General features: G+C 45.2%; 1 protein-coding gene across 6 annotated transcripts in view; it reads right to left on the bottom strand.

Annotated features, from left to right (window-relative positions):
• LOC137420850 (sodium/hydrogen exchanger 1) overlaps nucleotides 1-27753 on the bottom strand; it is a 124409-nt gene that overhangs the window by 35120 nt on the left and 61536 nt on the right. For 5 of the 6 annotated variants that reach the window (XR_013622478.1, XR_013622477.1, XM_078772250.1 and 2 more), the window contains exons 6-10: nucleotides 17604-17803; nucleotides 8819-8908; nucleotides 8636-8706; nucleotides 2646-2801; nucleotides 455-632 (exon numbers count right to left, since the gene is read on the bottom strand). Coding sequence is in view for 3 of the 6 variants with exons in the window: in XM_078772250.1 (XP_078628376.1) it covers nucleotides 455-632; nucleotides 2646-2801; nucleotides 8636-8706; nucleotides 8819-8908; nucleotides 17604-17803 (695 nt within the window). In the remaining 3 variants the exon portion in view is untranslated. The remainder of the gene's footprint in view (nucleotides 1-454; nucleotides 633-2645; nucleotides 2802-8635; nucleotides 8707-8818; nucleotides 8909-17603; nucleotides 17804-27753) is intronic. The other variant, XR_010983207.2, reaches the window with a different exon arrangement.

The raw sequence follows: 27753 nt of genomic DNA, 5'->3' as shown, positions 1-27753 counted from the left end.
CAGGATTTTTTTTTTCTTTTCCCTAATGAATCATGAAGAGCAGGGAACCCACCCCCTCTTTTTCCATTGAAACAATGCCCCCAGATTCGCGGTTCAGACATTAGTGGAATTTTCCAGGAACGTATCCCTTGCGAATGGCCAGGTCCGAATGTACTGCACAACCCTGTACTATACTCTCCTGTAACTTTTTTTTTATTGCCAAAACTCCAAATAGGCTTCGATCCCAAAATCATTTGACTTTCCTCCTGCCCGGATATTATTGCATACATGTGCCGAATATGAAAGGAATCCATACAGTCATTTTTGAGTAGAGGCTCTGGATGGATAGGACCCCAAAATGCAAGACCCGACTTGGGCTGGGGGGAATAAAATAGAGTACAATGAGGAGAGAAGGGATTGACAAGAGCTAGAATAAGTTTATCTTCACAGCACGTTGTCGCACGCATTCCCTTACCCGCTGTCTTGTCCTGTAGAAATGTCTCTCCACAAGCTTGCGGATATCCTCCATGTCAGCTACAGGTAATGAAACCTCTCCACCAATTCCTTCCTCTGTTCTGCTTCCTCCTTCTCTTTCGCTGCCATCAACCACCTGTTTATCCCTCTCCTCACCCTGAGCAATTTCCAGCTGTACACTAGAAACGGTTGGTTTGGGAGTGTGGGGGGTGAGGGGTGTGGGTGGGCGGGACAGTTGTTGGAGATTCCTTTTTAACTCAAAACTACAGCATTATATAAACTTTCCAAGTGAACCTTTTTTTTAGTGAAAGCAGATTTAAGGTAAACTATAAAACAGAGACGCAATACTGTATTTTAGAGAAACAGAGCAAAAAAAAGGGATTGTTCAACATCAGGAAGTGATAAATGGCCATAAAATGCAGTAGAAAGTCAACAGCAAAATGTTAATAAAAAACACTTTTATAAAGGCCATATCATAAATTTTATTAAATAGTAGGCCTAATAAACATATAATAAATATATGAATAAACCATATAATAAACACATATAATAAATTTTATTAAATAATAATAAACATATAATAAATATAATAAACACATATAAATAAACCATATAAGAAACACATATAATAAACACATCTTACTAAAATTTACCAAATGTCCGTCCGTCCGTCTGTAGGTCTGTCTGTCTGTCTGTCCGTCCATCCATCCATCCATCCGTCCGTTCGTCCATCCGTCCGTTCGAAGGTACTGCAAAAACGGCTGAACCGATCGCAACGATATTTTGGGTGGGTAATCCTGGGATCTCCTGGAGTAAAATAGGCTATGTTGTTTTTCCAATTTCAGTTTTGGCCTCCAGCATTTTCAGGTTTGGACTCCCGCATAACGTTATTTTCCCGGGTGCCGCACAAACGGCTGCACCGATCGCTGCACAGCTGCACCGATCGGATTCGGTGACCTTGGACAAAGACCTTTTATAAGGACATGGGTTGAATCCCTGCTTGAGAGAATGCCAACCCCCTCCCCACCATCACGGTCGTCTCTCTAACTCACAATCCCATGAGATATGTGGAAAGGACGACCCAAAACCAATTATGTTCTTTTTGATTCATATATAAACATCATTAAAAGTAAATAATGACCTCGGCCAAAGTTCAAACGACGTGAGTTTAATCTCCACATGAGAGAATTTCACATAGCTATTTGGGCGGTGTATACGCTATGCTTTGGGCGGTGTATAGCCCTGGTGTTGGGCTAGTGGCTAGGGTGCCAGCTTAGGATCCTAGGATCCTGGGTTCGAATCCCGGTCGATCGCTGAATTAACGCCAGGGGGGTTGACTCAGCCTGTCATCCTTCCGAGGTCGGCTAATTGAGTACCAGTTCACTGGTAATTCCCTGCTTGTCGTAAAAGGCAACAAAAAGGGTTGGCGGCAGGAAGGGCATCCGGCCGTAAAACATTGCTTCAAAAAGGGGACCGAAAAACAACAACAACCACGGTCCCCGAAAAAGGCCAACCCCCACTTGCGGGGAAAATGGCCTCTAAAGGTGGGGGTTTTTTTTTTTTAATACGCTAACAGATCGCTGTCTCCATTGATCTTGCCAAGGCCTTAACACCTATCCGCTCAAAATTATTTTAACTGTTGACTTGGTAGTTTTTACAATGAAGGAAACATGAACAATGTTGTTAAAAGTTTATTTTGTGATTAATTTGTGATTGGAGTTATGTTGTTTGGAATGAAAAAAGAGATATCGAGTTCAAGTAAATGACGACATGCCGTGATGGTTTCTACCTTCTAAACGTGAACTTCGCGGATCGTCTTAAGCAGATTCGCCACCGACCCACGATCGATGTTTCTTTCCGTGAACGTACCCGTTTGTTTGCGAACGGGTACGTTTTTCATGGAAGTCCTTCATGAACTTGCTGTCCATGTCTGATGTGCGACTGAGGGCACTAAAGGAATGTGGAATTTATTGGTTTCATGCTTTAGCATTCGCCGTATCTGCATTGCCTGTTTGCTTCCGGCCTCCCACCCATGCATAGCATGGGTATCTCACTAGTATAATACATTTTATAAAGGTGATGTTGGAGAGAAGGGGTCAGTGGCCAAGTAAGAACAAAATTTCAAATATGACAAATCACACACAATATCAAACGGACATGCACACACAGCAGATGGGAGGATGTCAACATACAGATTAGTAGTCGTAGTTGAGATACGATGAAGTGAAAGTAAGGAGAGCGCTTGTGTTTTCTCCAAATTAGAATATGCAGCCAGGATAGTAGGATGTTTTGCCGAAGGGCAGCGAAGAAGGAATCGGCGAAGCCAACGATCATTAAGGCGTTCAAACCTACAAGAACAATACAAAATAAAATGCCAATTTTAGTGAAAACAGCTAAACATCTCACATTATGTACACCATACATTACACACAACCTCCCAGGTTGCTAGAGTACTCGTACATTACAAATTAACGGCATAAACATCGAGAAAGATTCGCATATCAAGCACTCCTGCAATGGCTGAGGTTAAAAGGCTGTTTGCATCTCAGAAATATGGTGTAAAAGAGGTTTTCATTTTCCATGTCCGTTTATGACGTTTCAACAAAGCCCTTCAATAAGCCATAACATGTTAACACTTACTTTTTCCACATGCGAAATTTGCATTTATGTTTATTTAAATTATACAATGGACTACAAAATGTAAATGGTTCATGATATTTGTTATATTATATCACCTTTATCTATCAATATTGTTGAAATGAAGATCAAATAGCTGTATGTTGAAATATGTTGAAAAAGTCAAAACTTCACATGGGGTGTACTTACTTTTTCACATGACTGTATATACAAGTAAGTACACCCTTGGCCCTAATAGGTGGTATTGCCCCCTTTGGCAGAAACAACCTCAAGGAGGCATTTCTTATAACTGTGGACCAGTCTCTGACATCGACTGAGAGAAATTTTTGCCCACTCCTCCATGCAGAATTCTTTCAGCTGCGCGATGTTTGAGGGGTTTCTTGCATGCACAGCTCGTTTCAAATCCCCCCACAACATCTCGATGGGATTTAGATCCGAGCTTTGACTTGGCCATTCCAGAACCCTCCATTTCTTTCTTTTCAGCCATTCCTTGGTGGATTTACTGGTATGTTTAGGGTCATTGTCATGTTGCATGGTCCACCTTCGGTTGAGCTTCAACTTTCCAACAGATGGCCTCACATTATCCTCAAGCACCCTCTGGTACAATGAAGAATTCATAGTGGATTCTATGATGGTGAGCTGCCCAGGCCCTGATGCAGCAAAGCTGCCCCAAACCATAATATTTCTACCACCATGCTTTACAGTTGGTATCAGGTTCTTGTGGTCAAATGCTGTCTTTGGTTTTCGCCAAACATGTCTTCTGGTACTGTGGCCAAATAGCTCTACCTTTGACTCATCTGTCCAGAGCACATTGTTCCAGAAATGCTGGTCTTTGCCGAGGTGTTCATTGGCAAACTTTAGTCTTGCCCTGATGTTCTTTCTGGACAGCAAAGGTTTCCTCCTGGCACACCTCCCATGTAGATCAAATTTGTGCAGCCTCTTTCTCATGGTAGACTCGTGCACTTTGACATCAACAGTGGCAAGAGCTACCTGTAGGTCCCGTGATGACATTCTCGGGTTCTTAGAGACTTCTTTCAGCATCTTGCGGTCTGCTCTCGGGCTGAACTTGCTGGGGCGGCCTGGCCTGAACAAGTTGGCAGTTGTTTGGAATCTTCTCCACTTGTAGATGATCTTCCGGACAGTCGAATGATTGATTTCAAATTGTTTGGAGATCTTTTTAAATCCCTTCCCAGACTCGTAGGCATCTATAACCTTCTTTCTGAAGGCCTCAGAGAGCTCTTTTGATCTAGGCATGGTGACGCCGCACACTTCAACAACAAAGAGCAAACCAAACGAAATGTCTGAGGTTTAAATAAGACGGGTCCCTCCAAGATCCTCTCTAACGATGTGTTACGTGCTCCTCCCCAAACCCCGGTCACGGTGTACCTCCGAGCCCCAAGAGGAGTCACGGCAGAAAGATGTGTTATCCTGTGTGTCAAAGATCAATGGTGAAACCACACCAATTGTTACCAACAAACAAGTATTGTATTAAGGTCACACAAGAATAACAGCACAAAAACAATAGTAATCAATTGTACAACTAATATATCATTCCTATGATGGTACCATCAGTTTCGTACAATATAACTCTCTGTGCTCCAAGTGAGCGAAAATAACATTCCCAATGTCTCTGTCCCAGCTTGAAACCAAAGTCGATCCACACTCTAGTGATCGTCAGAACGATGTTGTATCAAGACCAGAATCCCGCTCGGTTTGACAGTCACACTGCCAAAGATAGGCAAAAGTGTCCTCAAGAGGCGGCTGGGAAATCACACCTTCGCGTATGGACGTTCAACGGCTCCCATAGGGCGAACCGCAAATTCACTCAAAATCCACGTTACACACACACACCAGGTTACGTCTGGATGCGGTGAAATGGTTGAAGCGAGGTGAAAAACCTGGAGCGATCCGAAATGAGGCGCGAGGCAAAATCGCCAACAGTCCGTTCTCGAGACGTAACGGCACTCTAATGATTCTCTTCGGAATCAACCGCAAAACCTGTCACGCAGGTTTATCTGTCACAGCGATAACAACTCTGTCACAGGAATCCCTTTCCCAGGAAACCCCAAAGTTCGCTAGTGACCTCCGTTCGCCAGCGTTTGCTCCAGACCTCCAAACAGCTCGGCTCCTTCTCCGACCTCAATCGCTCCACCTCTTTCTCCTCCTGCTCTTCTTCGTCCGGTTCCCGATCCGGTTTCCGATTTCTTTTTAAAACACTAACTTTTTTTACCTTTTGAAAACAGTAATCTCTATTTCACTTAAATGATAACAATAATAGTACATGCAACCAAAAATGTTTGCAGTGGATGAGAACCACAACAACGGAAGTGACGAATCCATAACACTTCCCCCCCTCAAGAAAGAAAGTTGGAACATAGTGAAAACTTTCTTTGCATACAAAAACTCTTTTAACAAACAAAAGTAAAACTCACCCCAAATGATCAATTCACGTGAGCAACAATTAATAATTAATATTCCCCAAAATAAAGCAACAAAACTTCCAAACAAACTACAGGAATTTCCAAAGTTAGTTCACTCTGGATAAAGCATCAGCAACGACATTGTCCCTGCCCTTCACATGCTCAATTTCCAAGTTGAACTCCTGCAAAGCCAAACTCCATCTCATCAACCTCTGATTTTTATTTTTCATTTTTTGAATGAAGGTTAAGGGGTTGTGATCAGTGAAGACTTTTATAGGAAAGGTAGTAGTTCCTAGATACACCTCATAATGCTGAAGCGCTAGCAGGAGAGCAAGGGTCTCTTTTTCCATGGTGGCATCATTTGCCTGATGTTTGTTAAACTTTTTGGAATAGTTGCACACCGGGTGATCCACTCCATCCTCATCTTCCTGTAATAGAACTGCCCCAGCCCCCACATCACTTGCATCAATGGCCAACTTGAATGGTTCTTGAAAATCCGGGGCTGCTAGGACAGGAGAGCTCATTAATATCGCTTTGACGTGGGCAAAGGTAGCTTGACATTTGTTATCCCAAATAAACTTGGTCTCTTTCCTCAGCAAATTCGTTAAAGGGGCTACCACATCAGAAAAATTCCTGCAGAAACGCCGGTACCAACCAGCCATACCCAAGAATCTCGTAAGCTCCTTCTTCCCTTTTGGAACTTGGAAGCGATCAATGGTTTCTATCTTGGCTGTCACCGGTTGCACCTGACCTTGACCTACTATATGGCCTAGGAACACCACCTGTGCCTTTACAAACTCACTCTTAGATAAGTTGATGGTCAACCCAACAAGTTTCTTGAAAAATGCATGGATTTGTTTAATGTGGTCTTCCATGGTCATGGTGTGTATGATGACATCATCCAGATAAGCCTCCACCCCCTCAAGGTCTGCAATGAGCTTATTAATCAGCCGTTGAAATGTAGCAGGCCCGTTTTTCAATCCAAAGGGAAGAACCTTGTACTGATACAACCCATTTGGTGTGACTAAAGCCGAGATTTCCTTGGCTCTATCAGTAAGAGGAATCTGCCAATACCCTTTCAGCAAGTCAAATTTAGTTACAAATTTAGCTGGGCATATTCTATCAATACAGTCATCAATCCTCGGGATGGGATATGAGTCGGTCTTGGTCACTGCATTAACCCGTTTTAAATCCGTACAACAGCTAAAACTGCCATCGGGTTTTGGAACCAACACACATGGTGAGCTCCATTCACTGCTGCTTGGTTCGATGATGTCATTCTCCAACATATACTGAACCTCCTTCCGAAGATACTCCATCTTCACAGGGTTCATCCGATAGGGGTGTTGCTTCACAGGAATGGCTTCCCCCACCTCAATATCATGATATACCAAGTCAGTACGACCAGGTACATCTGTGAACAAATGTGCAAACTCAAAAATTAGGCTGGACAGTTATCCTTGTTGTTCCCTCGTCAAATGACCTAATTTCTCATCTAAATGACTCAACACTTCCGTGTTCATCAATCTGGGACAAGCCTGGTCATCAAAGTTATCAAACTTCACACCAGCCTCAACCTCTGGCTTCTCTTGCACCCCGACTACAGGCACGACAGGTGAGACAGGAACCATTTCTTCCACAGGCTTCCTCTCATGATACTTCTTCAGTCGGTTGACATGACACAGCTGCTGCTTTTTCTGTCGGTCGGGAGTTGTCACCACGTAATTTGTTTCATTAACCCTCCTTTCGATTGCATAGGGACCAAAATACCTAGCCTGTAGTGGCTGACCTGGAACAGGAAGCAACACTAACACTCGGTCCTCAGGACTGCAATTTCGTATCTGAGATTTCTTGTCACGTCTCACTTTCATTTTATCCTGTGTCACTTTCAAGTTTCCTCTCGCCACTTCACAAGCCTTTGCCAATCTGTGCCTAACCGGTGACACATACTCCACCACTGTTGACTTCGACTCCTCCTGTAGCCACTGTTCTTTCACTAATTTCAATGGTCCTCGAACTGCGTGTCTATAGATAACATATACGTATATACGCAAGAAAAAGAACCAAAAGTGAAGAATAACAAACTCCATACCCATGGTGTTTGGAAATTGTCGATAAAGTCACTGCATGGAGGCCGCCACAACCTACGTCACCACATGGAGGCCGCCATTGTTTCTATTGCATTATGGGTCTATTCGGCAAAATAAAAGGAAAAACCATTTTCATTCACTGATACGTTTTGTAGACGAGAAACCAATAAAGACAACTAGGATAATAAACCGAAGACAAAAATTAGTTAGCGTTTAACGCACGCTTAAGCCGATTCCAGAACCAAAATTAAGAAGAAGAAACTCAAACTGTCTAACCCATCGTGTTTGGGTCTATTCGGCAAAATAATAGGAAAAACACACACACACACTCACATACACACTTTTCTTTTCAAATACACTTGTTACCAAGGATTTTTGCACTCAGCAGTGACACATGGCAAGACTTGTCTATCTAAATAAAGTTGGTTGTTTGATGTTACATTGTAAAGCACAAGCCGATTTGTCCACCTGTGGCATGCGACAATTCATGACATCCACCAAACGCAGTCACTTTTTGCTACAAAATAAAACGGCTACCATACTTTAAAATGAGACCATTCCTTTCCATGGGACTTTGACCAGCATTGAACAGTGTATTTGGGTAAGAATATTTGGTGCTTCCATCTGAGTACATTGCTCTGATGCTGGAATCCCAAGTGCTCCATTTGTTTTGTACACTTTCTGTTAATTATTCCACCCTGAAAGTAATAAAGAAGTACAAGGTCCTCCATGAATCACACAAAGAGGGATACGAGTGTAAATGGTAAGACAGAAATTTGGCAAATGCTTACTCAACCACATTACACGTTCGCTGCTCTAATGTTTAGTGAGGTGTGTTTTGTTAGCACACAGACATGTTATGATGACCTTTAATCAAACAGGTATTCAAATTAGCTCCTTAAGAACGTTTATTCTTTCAGCTTTCTCGCAGCTTACGCATTACCTTTTTTAAACATAGCATCAGCAAGACGCCTAGCCTAATGCTCATGCCAAATGTCAACCATGACTGAGAAGTTCAAACTTGGGTAAACGTACACAGCAAGCCAGTGATGATGACCAAGATGGCCGCAAATGTCCTCAATACCACCGAGAAGATGATCAAATATCTGTTGGGGAGGGGAGAGAAGGGGCAGGGTAAATAAATAAAAAAGGAATGATCTTTCTACTCACACACTTTCCTGGCGCAAGTTCACTCCATTGAAAGAGCATTCAATTTACCCGAGTGTTTATTTCTTCAGTTACTGTTGGCTCAGTCTCGCATTTCTTTTTCACTTCCAAGAGATCAACCAGTGGACGTATAGTCATTCCCTAGAAAGATAAACATGGATACTCAGATCAACAAAAGAAAAAAGTAAAGTCAAAGACTGCATGTGACATTGTGACATATGCCCCTTTTGCTCGGGGCCCCAGAATACTGTCGTTCCACCTTTGAAATGTGAAAAAAAATGTAACTAACGCTTTGATACACACCTGTAACGCACGATGTCAAGACATACGTTGCCAGGAAGTGGTGTACAGTAAGAGCTATCACATTTTCCTTTGCCCTGACGGTATTTTCTAAAGTAATTGGTTAATTTATATGAAACAAGTGTGCTTTAGACAGGTTGTGTTGCTTCTCTTTGTGAGTTTCAAAATAAAATAAATTTGACATCCAATTTTCAAGCTATGAGCAGTATTAACATGTTTTCCAAATTACTGAGCCAAATTATTTTTATACCCGACACACTACAATTACCGGCTGTTTATAAAGAATAATGTTTATGCACATCTCCTTGAAAACATCTATAATGCGACATTGTTTTAAAAATTCCTTTATTGTAATTCGCCCCAAACAAGGATGAAAACGACTCAAGGTTTTTGGGTTGTATACAGTACAACTGCAATCGGTAGTCGGCACTCACACCGATTCCAATCGGCCAGTGCCGATAAAATTGATGAATGTTGGTTCCAATATCAGCCCAGCACTAATATATTATATAGAGTAAATATAGACTAAATATATATATATTTATTTGCCATGTCGCCGGTGATTAAGATCACGAGCGGCAGATAGCCAAACAGTTTTAACTCCGAGGAGGTCAAGCTGAAAATTGGCGGTCAGCCCGTCATGTGCGGGTGAAGGAAACCAGGGTGCTTACCTGCACGGACTAAAGCCACTGGGTGTATTCCTCGAACCCACAAACACAGAAACGAGACAAGGAAAATCAACAATACGACAATGAAAAATGCCACAATAAGAAATTTAATGAAATAAAGGTAAGACAATAAAAAATGAATGCTGAGATAAAACTATAAATCTAGCTCGAGGGACCGTCCAGCTGACACAAATACGGACGAGGGGAAAGATAAAAGATAAATAAATATTCTTAGTCGCCCTGACCAACAGGGTTGGCGGCAGGAAGGGCATCCGGCCATAAAACATTGCTTCAAAAAGGGGACCAAGGTGCCCGAAAAAGGCCAACCCCTGCTCTGTGGGGGAAAATGGCGTCTAAAGGTGGTTCTTCTTAGACGCCCGACATTCAGCTCCGGCCTCAACGAGGATTTTTGGACGCTTGGTGGTCGATGAACGGGTCCGGTCGGTCGGCGAAAGGACCGAGCGTCGACGCATCCATAATGGCACCGGTCAACCACGCGAGCACCCCGACCCGGCAGCAAGACGTCCTCCTCTCTCACACCTCGCCAGAAAGCACAGCGTGGCCACAGCTTTCCCGAAAGAGCACCACAGATCAACCACACCCCCTTCCACGTTTATTCCAAGTGGCACAAAGGCTCCAAAATTCGCTCCACCAGCGGCCACGGGCACGAAGCAGCCATCCGCCAGTGCAACCAGGACAAAAGAGAGAGATTCTTCTTCCCCACCAGCCTGAGCAACTTGCTCTGAGGTCACCCCTGGCCAATCGCGGGTCTCTATCGAATCGTCCCACGTCTCCACGACCAATGATGAAGCTCGGAGCATGGCCTGTCCGTTACGATCCCTTCGAAGCGGAGTTTAGTGTCTTCGGGAATGTTCTGATTACGTCGGCAGTGGTGGGGCGGGGTTTAGCCCGATGATGAATGTGCTGGATTTCCGTCAGCAACATGTCGGTGTTGCTGGTTAATGGAGCTGATTTTTTATGACCAGCCATGTGAACATAAAAACGTAGGGGATTGATCACAGGGGGGGAGCAAGCACTGTGGAAATTATCCTTAAACCCTACCTAGTTAACATAGCTCCATTCCCTGTGTGAAGACACGTAAACAACCTTAAGCTCACAGCTTCCCTGCTTATGTACATCAAAATGTCTCCTACGCGTCCACTGTCCATGCCAATACTACACAACCATATCTCCACTATGGTATGTCATCACCTATCCCCACAAACGTAACAATATATATTATGTGTTTGGGGTATGGATGAAATACCTTGGCCCAGATAGAATCGTATAAATTAGCATGCTCCGAGTGTCACGAAGAAGAAGAACCCATCTCAATGTATGTAAATAGTGTCAAATGTCTGGGTAAGATTGTATATGTGTCTCCATATGAGGGGTGGAGTTATGCTCATTAGGTAGGGCTTAATGATACACCCCAGTGTGTAATTGCCCTGTGATTTTTTCCCTTCGTTGTTATTGCATCAAAAAAGGGCCGCCATTACAACAACAACTACAACAAATGGACTCATTCGCTCACCACGCCGCCAGGGTGGACAGGGGCAGCATTTGCCGATCGGCATATAAATCCCACCTCATGGCCTTCGGCGTCATCCGAACATTCCCGAAAAAGATTGGACCCGCCCCCCGACAACTCGTAACGAGGAGGCCACGCCCTTTGCCCTCGTGATTGATGGAGGCCCAATGGGATGATTGAGTAGAGCTTCGTGATTGGAGAGAGTGTGAGAGATTCGTGAGTGAAAAGAAAAGACGTGGTCGCAGCATCTTGCTCTTCTGGTCCTGGCTTTGATAGTGGGCCGTCGCATTTCCTCCTTGTTCTGGCTTGGTCGCGGGCATGTGGTCTTTGGTTCGTATGCGCTCTTGGGAAAGGGCTGGTAAGAAACAGCGGTACGGGACAGTCGGAACTACAAGGCACAGGATCGACAGTCAGTGGACTGGGTCCGCGTCTGTTTGTGCCATTTTGTGCGTTTCCCGCGGGGTGGCTTGGAGGCGACAAACGACCGGCAAGTCTTACCAGCCATTTGGGGATGCAAAGTTGAGTGCTGGCCGATTACCAAAGCATTGTTTATTTTCTTTTACTTTCGTTTTCCCCGTGTTTGTATACGAGTCTGAGTGGAGATGTCTCATTTAGGAATTTTAGTTTTTACCTCACCTTTCGTTGTTAATTGCATTTATTTTCATTAAATCATTGTTTGTCAAATTTTACTTTTCTTGTATTGTGGATTTTGCTGTCCCATCTTTGTGTGTTCGCATTAACCCCTGCGTGTGTTACCGATCAGGTAAGACTTCGAACCTTTCCGCGCGTGTCACTACCGCCAAGTTGGGTATACGCCTCAGAGTGAAACTCGTTTCGGCCATTCGTCCTCTTGGGGTCTTAACCCCAGGGACGCGACATAAAACGACACGACACACACACACACACACACACTTTGCTTTTCAAAGAGGATTACACAGCTTATACAACATTACTTTCCGGTACACGTAATATTATATATATATATATATATATATATATATATATATATATATATATATATATATATATATATATATATATATATATATATATATATATATATATATATATATATACAGTGAAACCTTGACTTACGAGTTTAATTCGTTCTGTGACCGAGCTCGTAACTCAATTTGCTCGTTTCTCAAATTAAATTTCCCCATTAAAATGCATTGAAATGCTATTAATCCGTTCCAGCCCGCCAAAAACCACACCAATTTTTTTTTAAATATACAGTATATATAAAAATATCTCGCGCTTTATATTTCACCTGTATGCAGCATACAAGTTGGCAGGATGGCCTGGACTGGAGGTACGCACACTTGACTCTAAACTGTCCAGCCTGGGTTTGAATCCCGACCCAGCTATAACCTGTCATGGGTGAATCACAGGCACGGTGATTCATCAATGTGTGTACCGCTAAACTGGGCGCCCCGTTTGCGTCCCATTAGTTGTTGGATGTTAAGGATCTCACCGTGTTTTCCACAAAGAGAAGGCGAGCTATCGCCGGCACTCTGAACAAGTTGTGGCCTGGCATGCTCTTCTCCTCTGCCGTTATATACGTCCTCCTCGGCATCTTTTTCCAGAAGAGCCCTGTCTCGTCACAGTTGAAGATTTGCTGGGGGATGTATCGTTCGGCTTCTATCAGTTCGGCAAAAGTTATAATAAAATCTTCAGCTGCCTTCACATCCGCCTCACCAAGTCGACAACACGCACACCTCGCTCATGTTTTTCGACGATTGCGTGTTTTATATCCAAGCACATCATCCTCTTCTTCTTCTCAGTACTGCCCTTGGCACTCAATTTCTTAGGACCCATGGTTAAAACTAAGAAATTTTCCAAAATAACGAAAATGCGAAAACAAAGCAGCAGCTATATACGGCAGAGATGCTTGCACGGCAAGATAACCACGTGACCTGAACCCACCTGGTGGCGGGTGGCGTAAGCTCCAAAATAACCAAAATGCGAAAACAAGGCAGCAGCGATATACGGCAGAGATGCTTGCACGGCAAGATAACCACGTGACCGGAACCCACCTGGTGGCGGGTGGCGTAAGCTCCAAAATAACCAAAATGCGAAAACAAGGCAGCAGCGATATACGGCAGAGATGCTTGCACGGCAAGATAACCACGTGACCGGAACCCACCTGGTGGCGGGTGGCGTAAGCTCCAAAATAACCAAAATGCGAAAACAAAGCAGCAGCGATATACGGCAGAGATGCTTGCACGGCAAGATAACCACGTGACCGGAACCCACTTGGTGGCGGGTGGCGTAACCTCGTAACTCAGATCTCGGCTCGCATCTCAAAGCAATAAACCGCCCGAGCGACGGCTCGTATCTCGGAAAACTCGTAAGTTGGTGCACTCGTAAGTCAAGGTTTCACTGTATATATATATATATATATATGTATATATATATATATATATATATATATATATATAATTTCAAAACACACCTGGTCACAAGTGTGCCTCACTGACCGGGTCCTCAATTGAGGTCCTGAGCATCATCCCGTTTCGGCTCTTCAACCTTGATACGGTCAGCTAAGGTGGGCCAGCAGGGGCACATACGCCTGGATGCGTACATACCCCCACCCAGCCAGTGAGAACACAGACTCCAACAACAAAACCGTCTCCACTCCCAGAATCCACAGCCCCTCACCCACGCACCAAAAAAAACAAAAAAACACACCTAACCAACCGACCACCTACCCTCACAACATGCACCACTCAAACAAAAACACATTCATGCAAAACCACACCAACTCCTGCAACAAAACACAACGCACAGCCACGCAACGCACCGCCACGCACGCACGCATGCACACCTCCATTTCTCTTCCACGCTCAGTCACTGCCCCTTTCGGCTGAAATGAACCACCACCCACAACCTCAACCTACACTGTTTGACGTGCCTCCATAAACGTCCTCCAAATCCAAAGTGAGCCTTTCAAGGCAACATGGGCCACTCTGTCACACATACTCCTTCTTTCTGTCCCACACACTCCAAGCCAAGCAAGAAATGCAGAAAAGGACTTGCCAATATATACTCTACACCTCACCTCAAATGGCTGACAAGAAACTCACCAACCCTTCTCCCGACACTCTGCCTCCAGTTCACTGTACTTTCCTCTCTTCCTCTCGTGCACCTCCTCCATGTTCCCTTCCCAAGGTACAGGACAATTCCCCTAAGATGACCTGTCTTCTTGCACCTGACCATATGACAATATCAGGCCACAACCTTGTCACACAGATCTCATCTGGGAATACCAATTGTGGCTTTAGGTCTGCCACCACTCTGTGGGGGCCTAAAACACCTCCCTACACCCACTAAGGAATGGGGTCGGGGATCATTTAATATTACCTTTCACATAGCTATGAAGGATAGGCACGATAGAGCGATTTTAAAAAAAATCAATTTTTAAAAATTTGTTTAGCCTAAAACACTCCCAACATTCACTGATGAACCTCTGAAAGTTTGATGACGATCCGTTTGGCTATCTCAAAAAAATGGGGAGGCACATGCGCACGCACACTCGATGGGAGTGAGAACCAAGCCGTGTACGGCAGCTTTGGGTAAGGCAGAGGGTTGTGAATGTGGGGCCTGGAGTTGCACCGATTGTTTAGAACGTGCCCTGGCCTTGTGGTTTGTTGGGTTTTACTAACCCCATCATGCTAAGAATGAAATCCGAATTTTGGCGGCTCTTTTTGCCAAGTTCTGCCTGTGTGGAATTGGGTTTCAGGATCCAGGATCACACCGAATACAACGGCTTCGATGGGAGCGAAAACTGAGCCGGGGGCGGCAGCTTTGGTGGGGGAGGGACCCGCCCATAGTTGCGCTGACATGCGTTTAGGACACACACACACGGACACGCACGCACACACACACACACACACACACACACACACACACACACACACACACACACACACACACACACACACACACACACACACACACACACACACACACACACACCTTCCAGGATTTCGTCCCTCCTGTGTGTCTGTCTACCTATTTATCTATCTATCTGTCTGTCTGTCTGTCTGTCTGTTGTAAGAATGGCCTTAAGTATTATCTGTGCAATGAAATTTTACAATGTCTGTCTGTCTACCTATCTGTCTGATGTAAGAATGTGTGATCGATGTATGAATGCGTTTTCACTTTTATGAGGTGACGAGGGGGGAAGACAAGGCGTTTGGGGTCTGCAAGGATGGGTAGAGTAAACATGGGATAGAGTTGAGAGGGGGAGGTTGAGACTTTTGTGGGGGAAAGGGGACTAGGATGGAGGGTGTAAACTTCGGAGTGGGGGGGGGGGGGATTGAGGACCTTCACTGGGTCTGTTGGTGGGGTAGGTTGGGGGTCTGTTGTTGGGGGAGGTTGTGTTGGGGTTGGAAAGGTCGATGTGTGGGTGTAGGGGGGGGGGAGGGGTGAGGAATTGTGGTGTGGGGGTTGGGGGGGGAGTTGGGAGGGGGTTGGAAGGTTACCAGTGTGGATGGCAGGATGGGGAATGAAGCCTTGGGGTTGGGAGGGAGAGGTTGAGAAATTGGGGTTTGCAAGAAGGGCTTGAAGACTTGGGGTTGAGGACCTGGGGCTGAAATGGGGGGAAGGGGTTGAAGGCTTGAAGAAGAAAGGAGTTGACGACTCAAATCCATATTTTACTCCCTAAATATTCCACACTCATTTTTACCATGGGGGGTGGGGGGGTTGGGAGGGCCATGAAAGAATCCTTAAAGTAGAACGGCACTCAGTAGAGCACATACCTCCGCCAGGCTGAACATTTTATGTTTTGTATCCCACTGATGGGCCGGATCTGGATCCGGATCCGGACCTGAACCAAACTCTAATCAGCTTGTTCTCGTCACATAACCAACTCATCCACCTAGTTTAGTCATAATTTGTCGATAACATTTTTCTATATGTTATATATCGCTTTTCGCCCGATCTCTCAATGGTGAAGAATCACTTGAAAATTAAATAATTATCGTATCCGAATCCATATTCACATATTCACCAAAATCGAACCAATTTGTCCTTGTCCCACACACAACCTGTCCATCAAGTTTCATCCAAATCCATCCATAACTTTTTGAGATATCGTGCTATGTATCGGTTTGAGCCCTATCACTCAATGGTGAAGAATCACTTAAACAATTAAATAATTCTCCTATCCGAATCCACATTCAGATCTTCACCAAAATCTAATCATTTCGTCCTTGTCACACAATCTTGTTCACAGACAAACAAACAAACAAAGACAGGGGTGAAAATATAGCCTCCATCCACTTTCGTTGGCGGAGGTAACAACCCAGGTTGCTATTTGTCGATAGCTAGTTGAACAAATCAGGAGACGACGATGGTTCATGAGCAAGCGGTATTCGATGACAAAGGACAGACTATAACCGAAACAGGCCCAGAAATGTCAAAACGAAGGTTGCTGACCTTGAAATGAGATAGAAAATAATGTATAATCAGTTATGAGGTTAGTTAGCGACACAATACCGAAAATTCGGTTCGATTCCGACAACTTTGAAAATTTGACCTTTGTGACCTTCAAAGGTCAAAGATTTTGAAATTTGTTGGAAAACTTGTATTTCATGATGTATGTGATAATACAAGATCATGTACGACATTTCACCCTATCAGGAAGCGAACAATGTAATAAAACCATCAAAAATCGACTTTTCTAAATTTTGTGACCTTGTGACCTTGACCTTGAGGCGAAAATGAAAAATCGAGCTCCGTTGGGCTAGACACATGATATTGCCCTAACCAAATACCGAAACCCCTGCCAGATTCCACCAACTCCCTCAGAGAAGATGTAGCTTGAACTCGATTACCCCCTAAAAAGACATCTTTTTCGGGCGTCGCTCCGCCCACAATGGGCGCAATATGCCCACTCTAGGCAGGACACAACTAGATCATGATATCAACCTCCCACCAAAGTTTCATCAAGATCGGATGATATCATCGGGTAGTTATGCTGCGGACAGACAGACAGACAGACAGACACACAGACAGACAAACGCCCATGACGAATATAGTGGTTTTGATAACTCGTGAACCAAAAACTAATAATTCAAGGAGTGCCTGCTGAGGCAACAAAGCTGAAATCTGCCTAGAGGCAGAAGTTTGGCAAGTCTGTGCAAATAAACCTTTCGCATGATACAAAGGGTCAAAATGGCAAATCTGATAGTTGAAAAAATTATGACGTAACAATAAACACCAAAGAGCCATTCACCATTTTCTTTCATCATTCAAGTGGGATAACGACAGATGAGATTAGGCAGCTGAACGAGGAAATATGACCCCCATTTATACAATTTGTATTGATCACCTGCACAAAGACTGTGAAGAGAAGAGTGGTGATTGTGGCAGTGGTGAAGAGGGCTCGATGATGGAAAACTTTTGGAATGAGATAAACGAGAGAGAAGGCGATGGCGCCCCTCAAACCACCGTATGCAATAATAAATTGGTCTTTGTACGAGATGGGCACCAAACGCACACGGTTGGCTACCCAGGAGAGTATCAGTACACCTGGCAATGGATAGGTGGGGATGAAGAGATGCGACAATAAAGAATGCTGAATAATAATAATAATAAAAAAAAGAAAAGGTAAAACAGTTAGATGTGGCATGATTTGCACAAGATTCCTGCCCTGCAGTATTCATTCTTCTTATCAAGTCTTGTCTTTCCCATTTATACACAGTCAGGAATGCTGGGGGAAAAACGAATCATCCCTTTCGTTAAGATTGTAATCTTGCAACGCAAGAAGGAAAACCAAATTCCATTTTAGAGGCCATATTTGCACTATGTTCGCATGAGAAAGGGAGTAAAATGAAGAAAAATAAATATGGCAAAGTAAGAGGTTAACAGGAAAGAGTAAAGCAAAGAGACTTAAGAATGAGAGCAGGAGTGCATAAATTCACCAAACTTGCCAGTACACCTCCAAAAGTACAACTCCAAAAGTAGGGTTTGCACTCCAAAAGGCAATGGCAGCCCTTTAAACTAAGAAAAGCATTCCCTCAAATAGTTTTACCACGTTTAACACTGATTTCAGATCAAGAAGCAGGCTTCATCAACAAATCAATAACGGATGGAAAACGAAAAGCATACGTGTCACCTGAAGGGTAAGTCATATTTGGACATATTTGGTATCAAAGTATGCACAAGATCCGAGAGAAAAAAGTCATGAGAGGAGAATTCAAAACCCCCAGCGGTTGTGAAAAAATTGCGAAAAATGTCAGGGGGTGGGGGAGCTCCCAATCCGCCTTCTCCCCCAGTGTAGTTAGGGATAAGGTCACAGGGGTCAAAACAGAAGATTATTTTTCACTCAAAATTTGATATGGAGTCATTCCTGGTCGAACTTTGTACCGTCTTTAGACTTCGCTTTAGGTGGGAAGCGTGAGGATTTGCGATGGCATGCCCTTCACTTTAGTTTTTATTTGCAAAAAACTTTATGGGAAGCATCTGAGAAACTTTATGGGAACATATATTGTGAGCATGAAGATATCTCATGATGCAATTGCGAGCGATTTAGGTTTTCATAGGTGGAAGAAAAAGGAGGTAGAGGAGGGTGGAGCGGATGTGAATTTTAGGCTTCAATTTTCTCGGAAGAATATTACTTGCCTCAAAGTAAAAGGCAATTCTAAACTTTCAAAAGCATTCCATACAAGTCAACAAGATCTTCATGGCACTATACGATGACAACTTCAATGTCTCTTCACTCAACTCAGGGGAAAAAAATCCACTTAATGAGCCAAATATGTCAGCAAGGGAAGGGATTAAATCCCCAGCCAAGCATGTGCTCCTCATCTTCAAACTGCATGTCTTTATTTCATCCAAATGGCATTATGGAAAAACCATACTACCACTGCATAATTACTGAGCATTCATCGCAAACCAATTTATGCACCAACTCTTAAAACATAATCGGCTTACAATAATGCTTAACAGTTAGCTTTATGAGAAAAAGTTTTTAATCCGATCAGTGGTATGCACAAATTTGAAGCAGGAATAAGCTAGGATGTTTTAATATAATAAATAAACAACAAGTACAGATACATTCAAAGGACACCACCTCAATGCCAAAAAACTTAATATCCTCCAGTGCGGTATTTCCAGGGCGCCGCAGGCACCTGGCGATACCGCTGTGCAGCACATAGAGACGGTATTGGGAGGGAGAGGTGCACGATAATTGATTGATTAATTGCATAATTAAAATCAATAAATAATAATCGTAAAATAATTTCTTAACCAATTGGCTAATAGCATACGTCAACCACCAGTGTTTCATCCAAAGCTGCAACTTTTTGAAAATTAAACAGGTCATTACTCAAAATAAATAAATAATAAATTGATTAATCAATAAGTAATTTATCGATTCATTGATTAATCAATAAATGTAAAATATCCTTTATAGCCAATCACTTTTCTTTTTTCTTTTTTCCTTTTTTTTCCTTTTTTTTGTATACTGAATCGAGGCTCGTGAAAGAGCTAACATTTATTTCACAAACAAATCAACCAGACAAACAAAATATACAAAAAGAGGGAGCGGAAGACAAGATGGGGGAGAGAAGGGGAAGCACACAACCACAACATTTGAGAGCAGGGAGAAGTGTGGGAGGGAGAGGGCTTGGGGGCAGGAGGCGTGGGAAGGGGGGGGGGGGGGTGGGAGAAGTATAAAACACAAGGGGACCGAAATTAGCGGGGGTAGAAAAGATCAAGGTTTTGGATGGGGGAGGATAAGAGATGGTGGTGAACTGCTGTTTTAAAGACCTGGAGGGTGGAGTGGGATTGAAGAGAGTGAGGGAGTTTGTTCCAGAGGCGGGAGAAAAGAGGAATGAAGGAGTGAAGGTGAGCAGAAAGTCTTGATTTTGGCAGTTTAACCATAAGAGGGTTGCAGGCAGATCTTGTGCGACCTGTAGGAATATTTGGGGGACAGAGCCCAGAGAGGGCTGGGGGGGCAAGGCCAGAGAGGAGTCGGTAGAAGACGGAAAGACCACCAACCTGCCTGCGGTGAGTGAGTGAAAGGCCCTTGGAGTTAGCTTCATCGCGGGAGATTCCAATGATTCTGAACGCTTTGGTTTCAACAGCGTGAAGACGGGCTAGGTGTGAGGCAGGAGCACCACTTGGTCACTGTCGTATCCGAATATCAGCTTCCTAGCTCAAAAGGTGCCTGCGATAATGCCCAGATGAGAAAGGAAATAAATAAGTACTTAATAAATCGACAATAATTAAGTAATTGATCAATTAATTGATTAATCAAAAAACAAAAAATACAATTTTGCCAAAGCACGTGCTCACTATTTTGCCAAAATCTCAGCTTCCTGCCTCATAGGATGGCTGAGATATCGCCTGGACAAACAAACAAGGAATAAGTTGTGCATAGCACAATACTTGCAGAATCCCTAAAATAAGTTTTTGGCCTATGATGACCTCAAAAATACTTGGTGGTTGAATTCAGTGACCTGGTATGCAAATCCTCTTAAAATTTCAAGTCGATCAGATGAAAATTGAGGATTTTAGAAATTTGGCCTATGTTGACCTCAAAACATTTGGTGGTTGTATTCAGTGACCATATATGCAAATCCTCTTAAAATTTCAAGTCAATCGGATGAAAATTGAGGATTTTAGAAATCTGACAATGGTCAGATTGGCCTATGTTGACCTATTGACCGTTTGACCCCAAAAACCTGTGGCCTGTGTTGACCTATTGACCTTTTGACCCCCAAAACAATAGGCTTTTTGATTATGGCAAACTCTACCATTTGGTGAAGTTTCGTGAAGCTCGGTTGAAAATTGTGACCTGTAGGCGACAGACAAACAAACTGAATAACACACAAGACCAACCAATATACTGTACTTGAAAAATCTTCGATTTTCGCAAGTAACAAACAAGAAAGAAAAAGAAAGAAAACAACCACAGTGAAAACTGAGTACTCCCTTTCAGCGCGCGTCATCGCCGGGCCCCCTGCCGAGACCTTCGGTGCCCGGCGATGACGTCATGCAGTGCCTGGGGATGGAAGAAGAAAGGAGCGGTGTACAACATAATGTGCTTCAGTAGGACTGGCGTAAACATAGTAGCAAATTACTCCAACAACAGCAAAAACGGCAGCAGCAGCAGCAGCAACAGCAACAGCCATCGCCACCACCTTTTTGTGGGATCAGCAAGGGAATGTTTTTGGCTCGTGTCTGACTGAAGGTGTCAGGAATTTCGAATTTGTTCAGGTTGATGGCGATAACTTGCCGACTCTTCAGAAAAGACACAATGGAATCTTCAACGTCCACCAACGACAAGTGCTGGCAGACGAGTCCTCCAGGTTAACGTCCATCAAATGGACCGTGCACACAGAGGATGCCTCCTCACCCACCCTGCTTGGGAAACATCTGGATGACAGTTTATAGCTGGGTCGAGATACAAACCCAGAGTAGATAGCTGTCAAGTGCGCATACCTCAAAGCTATCCAACCATCAATCTCAGCTACACATAGAATAGATGCAAAAAACAAAAAGAAAAAAACAATTTAACTAAAGTATAGTTTTTACCATTAAAATGAAACTAAATGGCACAGGTTGGCATTACCATTGCATTTGGGGGAAGTAGCAATGGAAAACACTCATAACCGAGGGAGGTGGTTTAATCCCGGTGCAAATGGACAGTGCAAATGACGTGGCCGCTGCTGGATCAAAATCGTTTTAAACCACAGCATGGCAACTCATGCGGAATTTTCAAAATCAAACTTTGCAAATGAAAGTTGTATTGAAAATGCAAGAAATTAAAGATTATGGCTATAATGATGACAACAAGAGGGAGAATTGCTTTGCAATAATGTCCCCTGTGGGTGTGATATTTTCTAAGTACAAAAAGAGCAGAACTCTGGCAAAATTGACAAAATGCCATGAAACTCGAACTTGTTCTATAACTTATCATAATAAAGCCATCTACCAAGTTTCAGTTAAACATGTTAAAGGGTAAGGGTGGAAAGTCTGGAATACCACATGTGGAATGGACGGACAGATAAACGAATGGACAGACTGGCAGCAAACCTATAGTCCCCTCTGGTGAGGAACAATTCGTACAGTTGTAGCACATTAATATTCAACAGCAACCACATGCAACATCTTAACAATACGGAACATTAGAAGGGGGAAGGGAGGCAAGCAGATGACACAGTGACAATTAGCTACAAGTAAAGAAAACAGTGTTTTGTGTTGTATTCATAGGGGGATAAATTATAAATCAAAACAGTTAGTGTTAATATTGTTGCGAATATGGAATTTGGCCTCCATATCCGCTTGTAAATATTCCCCTATTTCCCCAATACTCCCCAACTATCCCCAATCCCCCATTCCCTAGTCCCATTGTCTGTAAACAACACTCTGTAGAACCGACCTTCCCCTTTTTCCCCCATTAAATGTCGTGCCCAGGTCCACCGCATCTCACGTAGACAACTTTCGGACATCTTGCTAATTATTCTTAGTCTATGTCAGTTAAGGACTCGTTTCCATTAATTCTGACTCTTCGTTGCACCAGAATGTGATTATATGGCACCAGTAGTGAGTTTAGGACCTTCCCTTACCTCCTCCCATCTTCTTCCCCAAACAACAACTACAACTACAACTACAACTACAACAACAATTACAACAACAACTACAACAACGGCGCTGCGCGGAGGAGTGTGCGTCCTCACACCGGCTCGGTTAGCCGCCATTGACGATGCGCTCCGACGGGGTTACCACGAAGGGGCTCCTTGTCAGCCCCTCGTCAAGGGCGGAGCCGGTAACCCCCCCCCCAGCACGCACCCAATGAGAAGCAACGTGCCGATTCCATCTGGGGCGGAGCTAACGAGCCGAGGGCGTGTCACTCCCCGCCGGATATACGCGGCCACGTACCGGACGTGACGTGAGATGCGCCCCGAGCTTGAAGAGGAAGAACCAGTCGTGACCTCCGAGCGCTGAGACCTCCCTGCATCTACTGGACCGTACAGTACCCTGTCCTTGAGCCAAGAGTGCACCTTGAGCCATCGATACCCGCTTTCCTTGCCATCAATCCCCGTGTGAGTCAGCCTTGTCCCGTTTATCTGTCGTCTGTTGGGGTTAATATAAGAGTGTGTCTAAGTGCCTGTCTTTCTATGATGTCCCTCTTGTAGTTGTAATCTAACCTTCCGCCTTAATATAATCTCCTCCGGAGGTCTTGAGAACCGTATCCCTGGTGTCGTGTCATTTTAATCCCAGCCGTGTGTCTTTTCCTTCATTGATCTAGCGTAGCGCGATTAGTCAACGTTCGAGTATAATCGGGTAACTTGTGCAGACGTGGTCATACCAAACCGCTTGGTAAATAACATCTAAGCCGCGTCTGTAACAATTGGTGTCGAGGAGTGGAATTCGAACCCGGGACTAAATTTATTAGGCCCAAATTTGTAGTAGAATCGATTCGGAGCGCGTTTCCCGCGCGAAATTATAACGGCGAAATTTGAATTTGTTATACGAAAATAAAAACCCGAATTTTGAAAGTCGCGCTATGGCAGACCAAGACAACTGGGGTCCGGTAGAGGAGAGTGAGGCAGGGTCGGTCCAGGACCAAATTGAGGGACGCGAGGAGAGCGAAGCAGTGAGGGTAGCAGGTTCGCAAAGTAGCGCCGTCACGCACGAAGTAGCGGGCGCGCAAAATGGCGCCTCGCAGATGGCCACGGCGTCCACGCCCGCGACCGTGGCAGCGCCCCTGGTGGATTTGAACCTTTTTTTTATACAAATAAAGGCCCTTATGGCCCAGAATAGTGAGCGATTGGAGGGCCAAATGGGGGTAATGGGGAACCGGATGGATGCTCAGAGTGAGCAATTGGGGGTAATGGGAAACCAAATGGGGGTAATGAGGGACGAAGCGAGGGGTACCGGTGAGGGGTTAGACAATAATTTTAAGGAGTTAGACAAGAAATTTGGGAAGTTAGACAATAATTTTGAGGGGTTAGACAACGGGATAAAAGAGGTGAGAAATGGGTTAATAGGGTTAGAAAACAGTATGGAAGGCAAATTGAGGGACATGAGGGACCAAGCGGAAAGGGAAGTTAACCAAATGGGGCAGCAGATAGAGGGGGTCAGAATGGGGGTAGAAGCCAAACTGGATGCTCACAGGGAGGAAATGGAGCAGATGAGGGTGGCATCTGGGCAGGAGATGCAAGTGATGGGAGAGGAGATCAGAAGAGGAGTGAGTGAGGAGGTCGGAGGAGTGCGCGAGGAGGTGAGGCACTGTAAGGAGCACATGGAGAAGGAGGTGAGAAAGGGGACTGTAAAATTACAAGGGGGCATAGAGGTCCTGACGCAGGAGGTGGAACAGCTGACGGAGGGACAAAAAGAAGTAACGGAGCAGGTTCAAAGGAACACTGCGGTATTAGGAGGATTAAAAGCGACACAGAAAGAACTAAAAGATGACTTGGTAGCGACGAAGAGGGAATGTCAGATGGTACGTGAGGGGCTGACAACGAGGTTGGACGAGGTGATAGAGGTAATGGAGACGAAGGCCCGGCAGGTGAGGACGCACATGGAAACGGTCAAGGTAGCCTTGGAGGACGAGCTTGAGGAGACGTACCGGGGAATAAAAGAGGTGAAGCAGAAATTAGAAGAAGTGGAAGAAGGGGTGAGCGAAATTAAGAAGCGACGGAGAGAGGATAAGAAAGAGATAAAAGAGGAGATAAAAGAATTGGTCCAAAGTCTGTGTCTGGATCGTGATGATGTGCTCATTAACCGGATGAGGGATTCGCAGGTGATGGAGGAGAAGCGAAGAGGAAGAGGACCCGGTGTAAGTGGTGACCAATATGGTCGTGCGTATGATGCGCCAGGTGATTTAAGAAGCTTGGGGGTCGAGATGGACCCGGGTGTTCGTGAGAGGCCGTTGGTGAAGTGTGTGACAGGTCTGGTGTGCGAAAAAGGAGGTGTGCGAGAAAGTCCGACTCTGGGGTGTGTGAGGAAAAAGTGCGTGCCAAGGAGTGAGGGTGCTGGCGAGAATGAGTCGGTCGTAGCGCGTGTGCGAGGGAGCACATGGAAGCGCGGTGTGGTAAGTGTTACAGAGGGTGTGACGGGAGAGTGTGCGCAGGAGTGTGCGCGAGAAAGGTGTGTGACGGACAGGTGCATGGGGAAAGAGTGCGCTGTCAAAAGTAAGGAAGAATGCACACCTGTGGTGAGTGTTACAGAGGGTGTAACGGGAGAGTGTGCGCGAGAAAGGTGTGTAACGGACAGGTGCATGGGGAAAGAGTGCGCTGTCAAGAGTAAGGGTGAGTGCGTTGTCAAGAGTGGTGGTGAGAGTAGTGAGAGTGACGAGGAGCGTGAGTTGGGTGTGACAGGTGAGCGAGGATGTACACCTGGAATGGAAGGATGCACACCTGGAATGGTAGAGCGTGAGTGGGAATGCACGCTGGAGTTGGTAGTGAGGCACGTGGTTGGGTGTGCGAATGAGAGCACACCTGTGATTGTCACAGAGGAGGTGACAGAGGAGGGGGCGCGAAGAGGTGTGTTGGTGAGGTGTGCGACCAACGAATGTGTGCCAAAGTGTTCGGTGGTCAGGTGTGTGACCAAGGCTGTGAGTGGAATGAGGGTACCTGGGTGTGTAAGGAAAGGTACGAGGAGCATGGAGACGGCTGGATGTATGCGCACGAAAGGTGTAGCGTATGCGTGTAAGAATCCAGGTGAAGCATCGACGGTAACCAGGTTAGAGGTTAGGTCGACTGTTAGCCGAAGCGGGCCCTCGGTGCGTGCCGGGCCTCGCTTTGAACGGCCGCGTCTGTGCTCCAATAGGTGGAGCGGGCGGCTGGATAGGAAGGGTCGTCATGGCGACCACTTTCTGTTGAGGCATTCCGGCAGGTCGAGATCGAGCCATGGGATGGCTCCACGTCGAGATGGTGCGTGGGATCTCGGCCCTGGTAAGCCCCCGTCCCTGCACCGAGTGCCGGAAACATCCAGCCGCTGGCACAGAACAACCCGCATTCATGGCTTGGCTTTACGAAGCCGGGCTTTGGACAGGAATTGGCGCACCGAGAGGTATTAGTGAGTAGACTGGGTGATGAGGTTAGTGTTTTGGCCCCGAAATTAGAGCAAAACAAAATTTGATGATTGGCAAAGGATTGGCAGAGTGATGATTGGTAATGGTACAGTGATTGGCAGATGATTGGCAAATTTTTAATTTGTTGAAATTTGATGTGCAAAATTGGTAGTGAGCGATGGGCCCGGTGGGTAAGGGGGGCATCCCTGCCACCCTTCCCAGAGGTGGGGGCAAAGGAGCAATAGCTTATGGGGTGTATGGCAGTGAAAACTAGCCCGGGTGGGTTAGGTTATATTGTGTGTAGGGATCTAGCGAAGATGACCTTAGGTAACGTTAAGTTTAGTTAGTGACTGATACCTGTAGTGGGGACGCAGGTAGATTAGTATGGATTATAATGACGTGGGAGCGCAATAGTTTAAAGGGACGACTGGGAAGCGCAAGTTTCAGAGGGGAGTAGTTAGCTGAGATGATGCCATGTGTTTGAGAGTTGAACAGGTGTGATTGCACAGGTGTGCAACTGGACAGGTGTGTGGAGCAGTGTGTGAGTAGTGAGTGTTGTGGATCAGCACGAATGCGCTTGGGGAGAGAAGGGTGCAGGTGGCACCAGGTGTGAGAGCACAGGTGTGCAAGTACAGGTGTGTGGAGAGAGTTGGAGTAAGTGGTACGGAGTGGTGTGCATGGTGCGAAGGTGTGAATGGGGGAAGAGTGGACCCCCATCACGGATACCCGGGGCGGGTAGTGTAAGTGTTAGGTAGAGGGTACAGGTAAATTGTGGTTGGATATTGGCATCTGTGGTGCGGTTGCAGAATGGTGTTGTGAATGGGTGCATTAGTGTTGTGGAAATGGCTGGGCGTGTAGCCTGTTAGTGTGTGTAGTTGGTTGGGCACTCCACCACTGTGAGGATGTCGGCCAGGTGAGGCCGCAGGTGGGCTCTGGGAGCCGGTAGTTGTGAGTGGGTGCCTGAGGATCCCGGGTGTGGATCGGGCAGCCCAGTGCCAGAGAGGGCACCGAGTGGGGAGAGCGCCAGAGGGCCTTCCCCAGGTAGTTAGGTTAGGGAAAGGAGCAGGTAAGCTCGGAGGCAACTGCAGTGGTGGAGGTGTGCAGGTGGGTAGACCCACTGGGAGAGGTACACGCCACAGCCCAGAAATTGTACGAGGGCACCGGGAGATGAATCGGGGGAGTGAGACCCCAAATTGGAAAGCACCACAGTCTGGCCAATGGGAATTGGTTTTTAGAACCCATAGTGTAAGAGGGCCAATGGGTTGGCCAGAGAAAGACCCCGGGTAGTGTAAAGTTGTTAAAGTCATTTAGGAAATAGTTAGGATTGATGAGCCTGTCGCACCATACGCAGCCACTTACCTGTGGTGATGATGATGACTCCACACCTGTGTTTTCTTTGTTTTGTTGCAGGAAATGAGATTGCTGTGGATTGGTTAGACGCATCACGACGTGG

Source organism: Myxine glutinosa, chromosome 2 (assembly GCF_964187855.1).
Source record: "Myxine glutinosa chromosome 2, kmMyxGlut1.1, whole genome shotgun sequence".
NCBI classification, from domain to species: domain Eukaryota; kingdom Metazoa; phylum Chordata; class Myxini; order Myxiniformes; family Myxinidae; genus Myxine; species Myxine glutinosa.
Note: the sequence above shows the minus strand (reverse complement) of the source record. Positions and strands in the feature narration are given on the sequence as shown.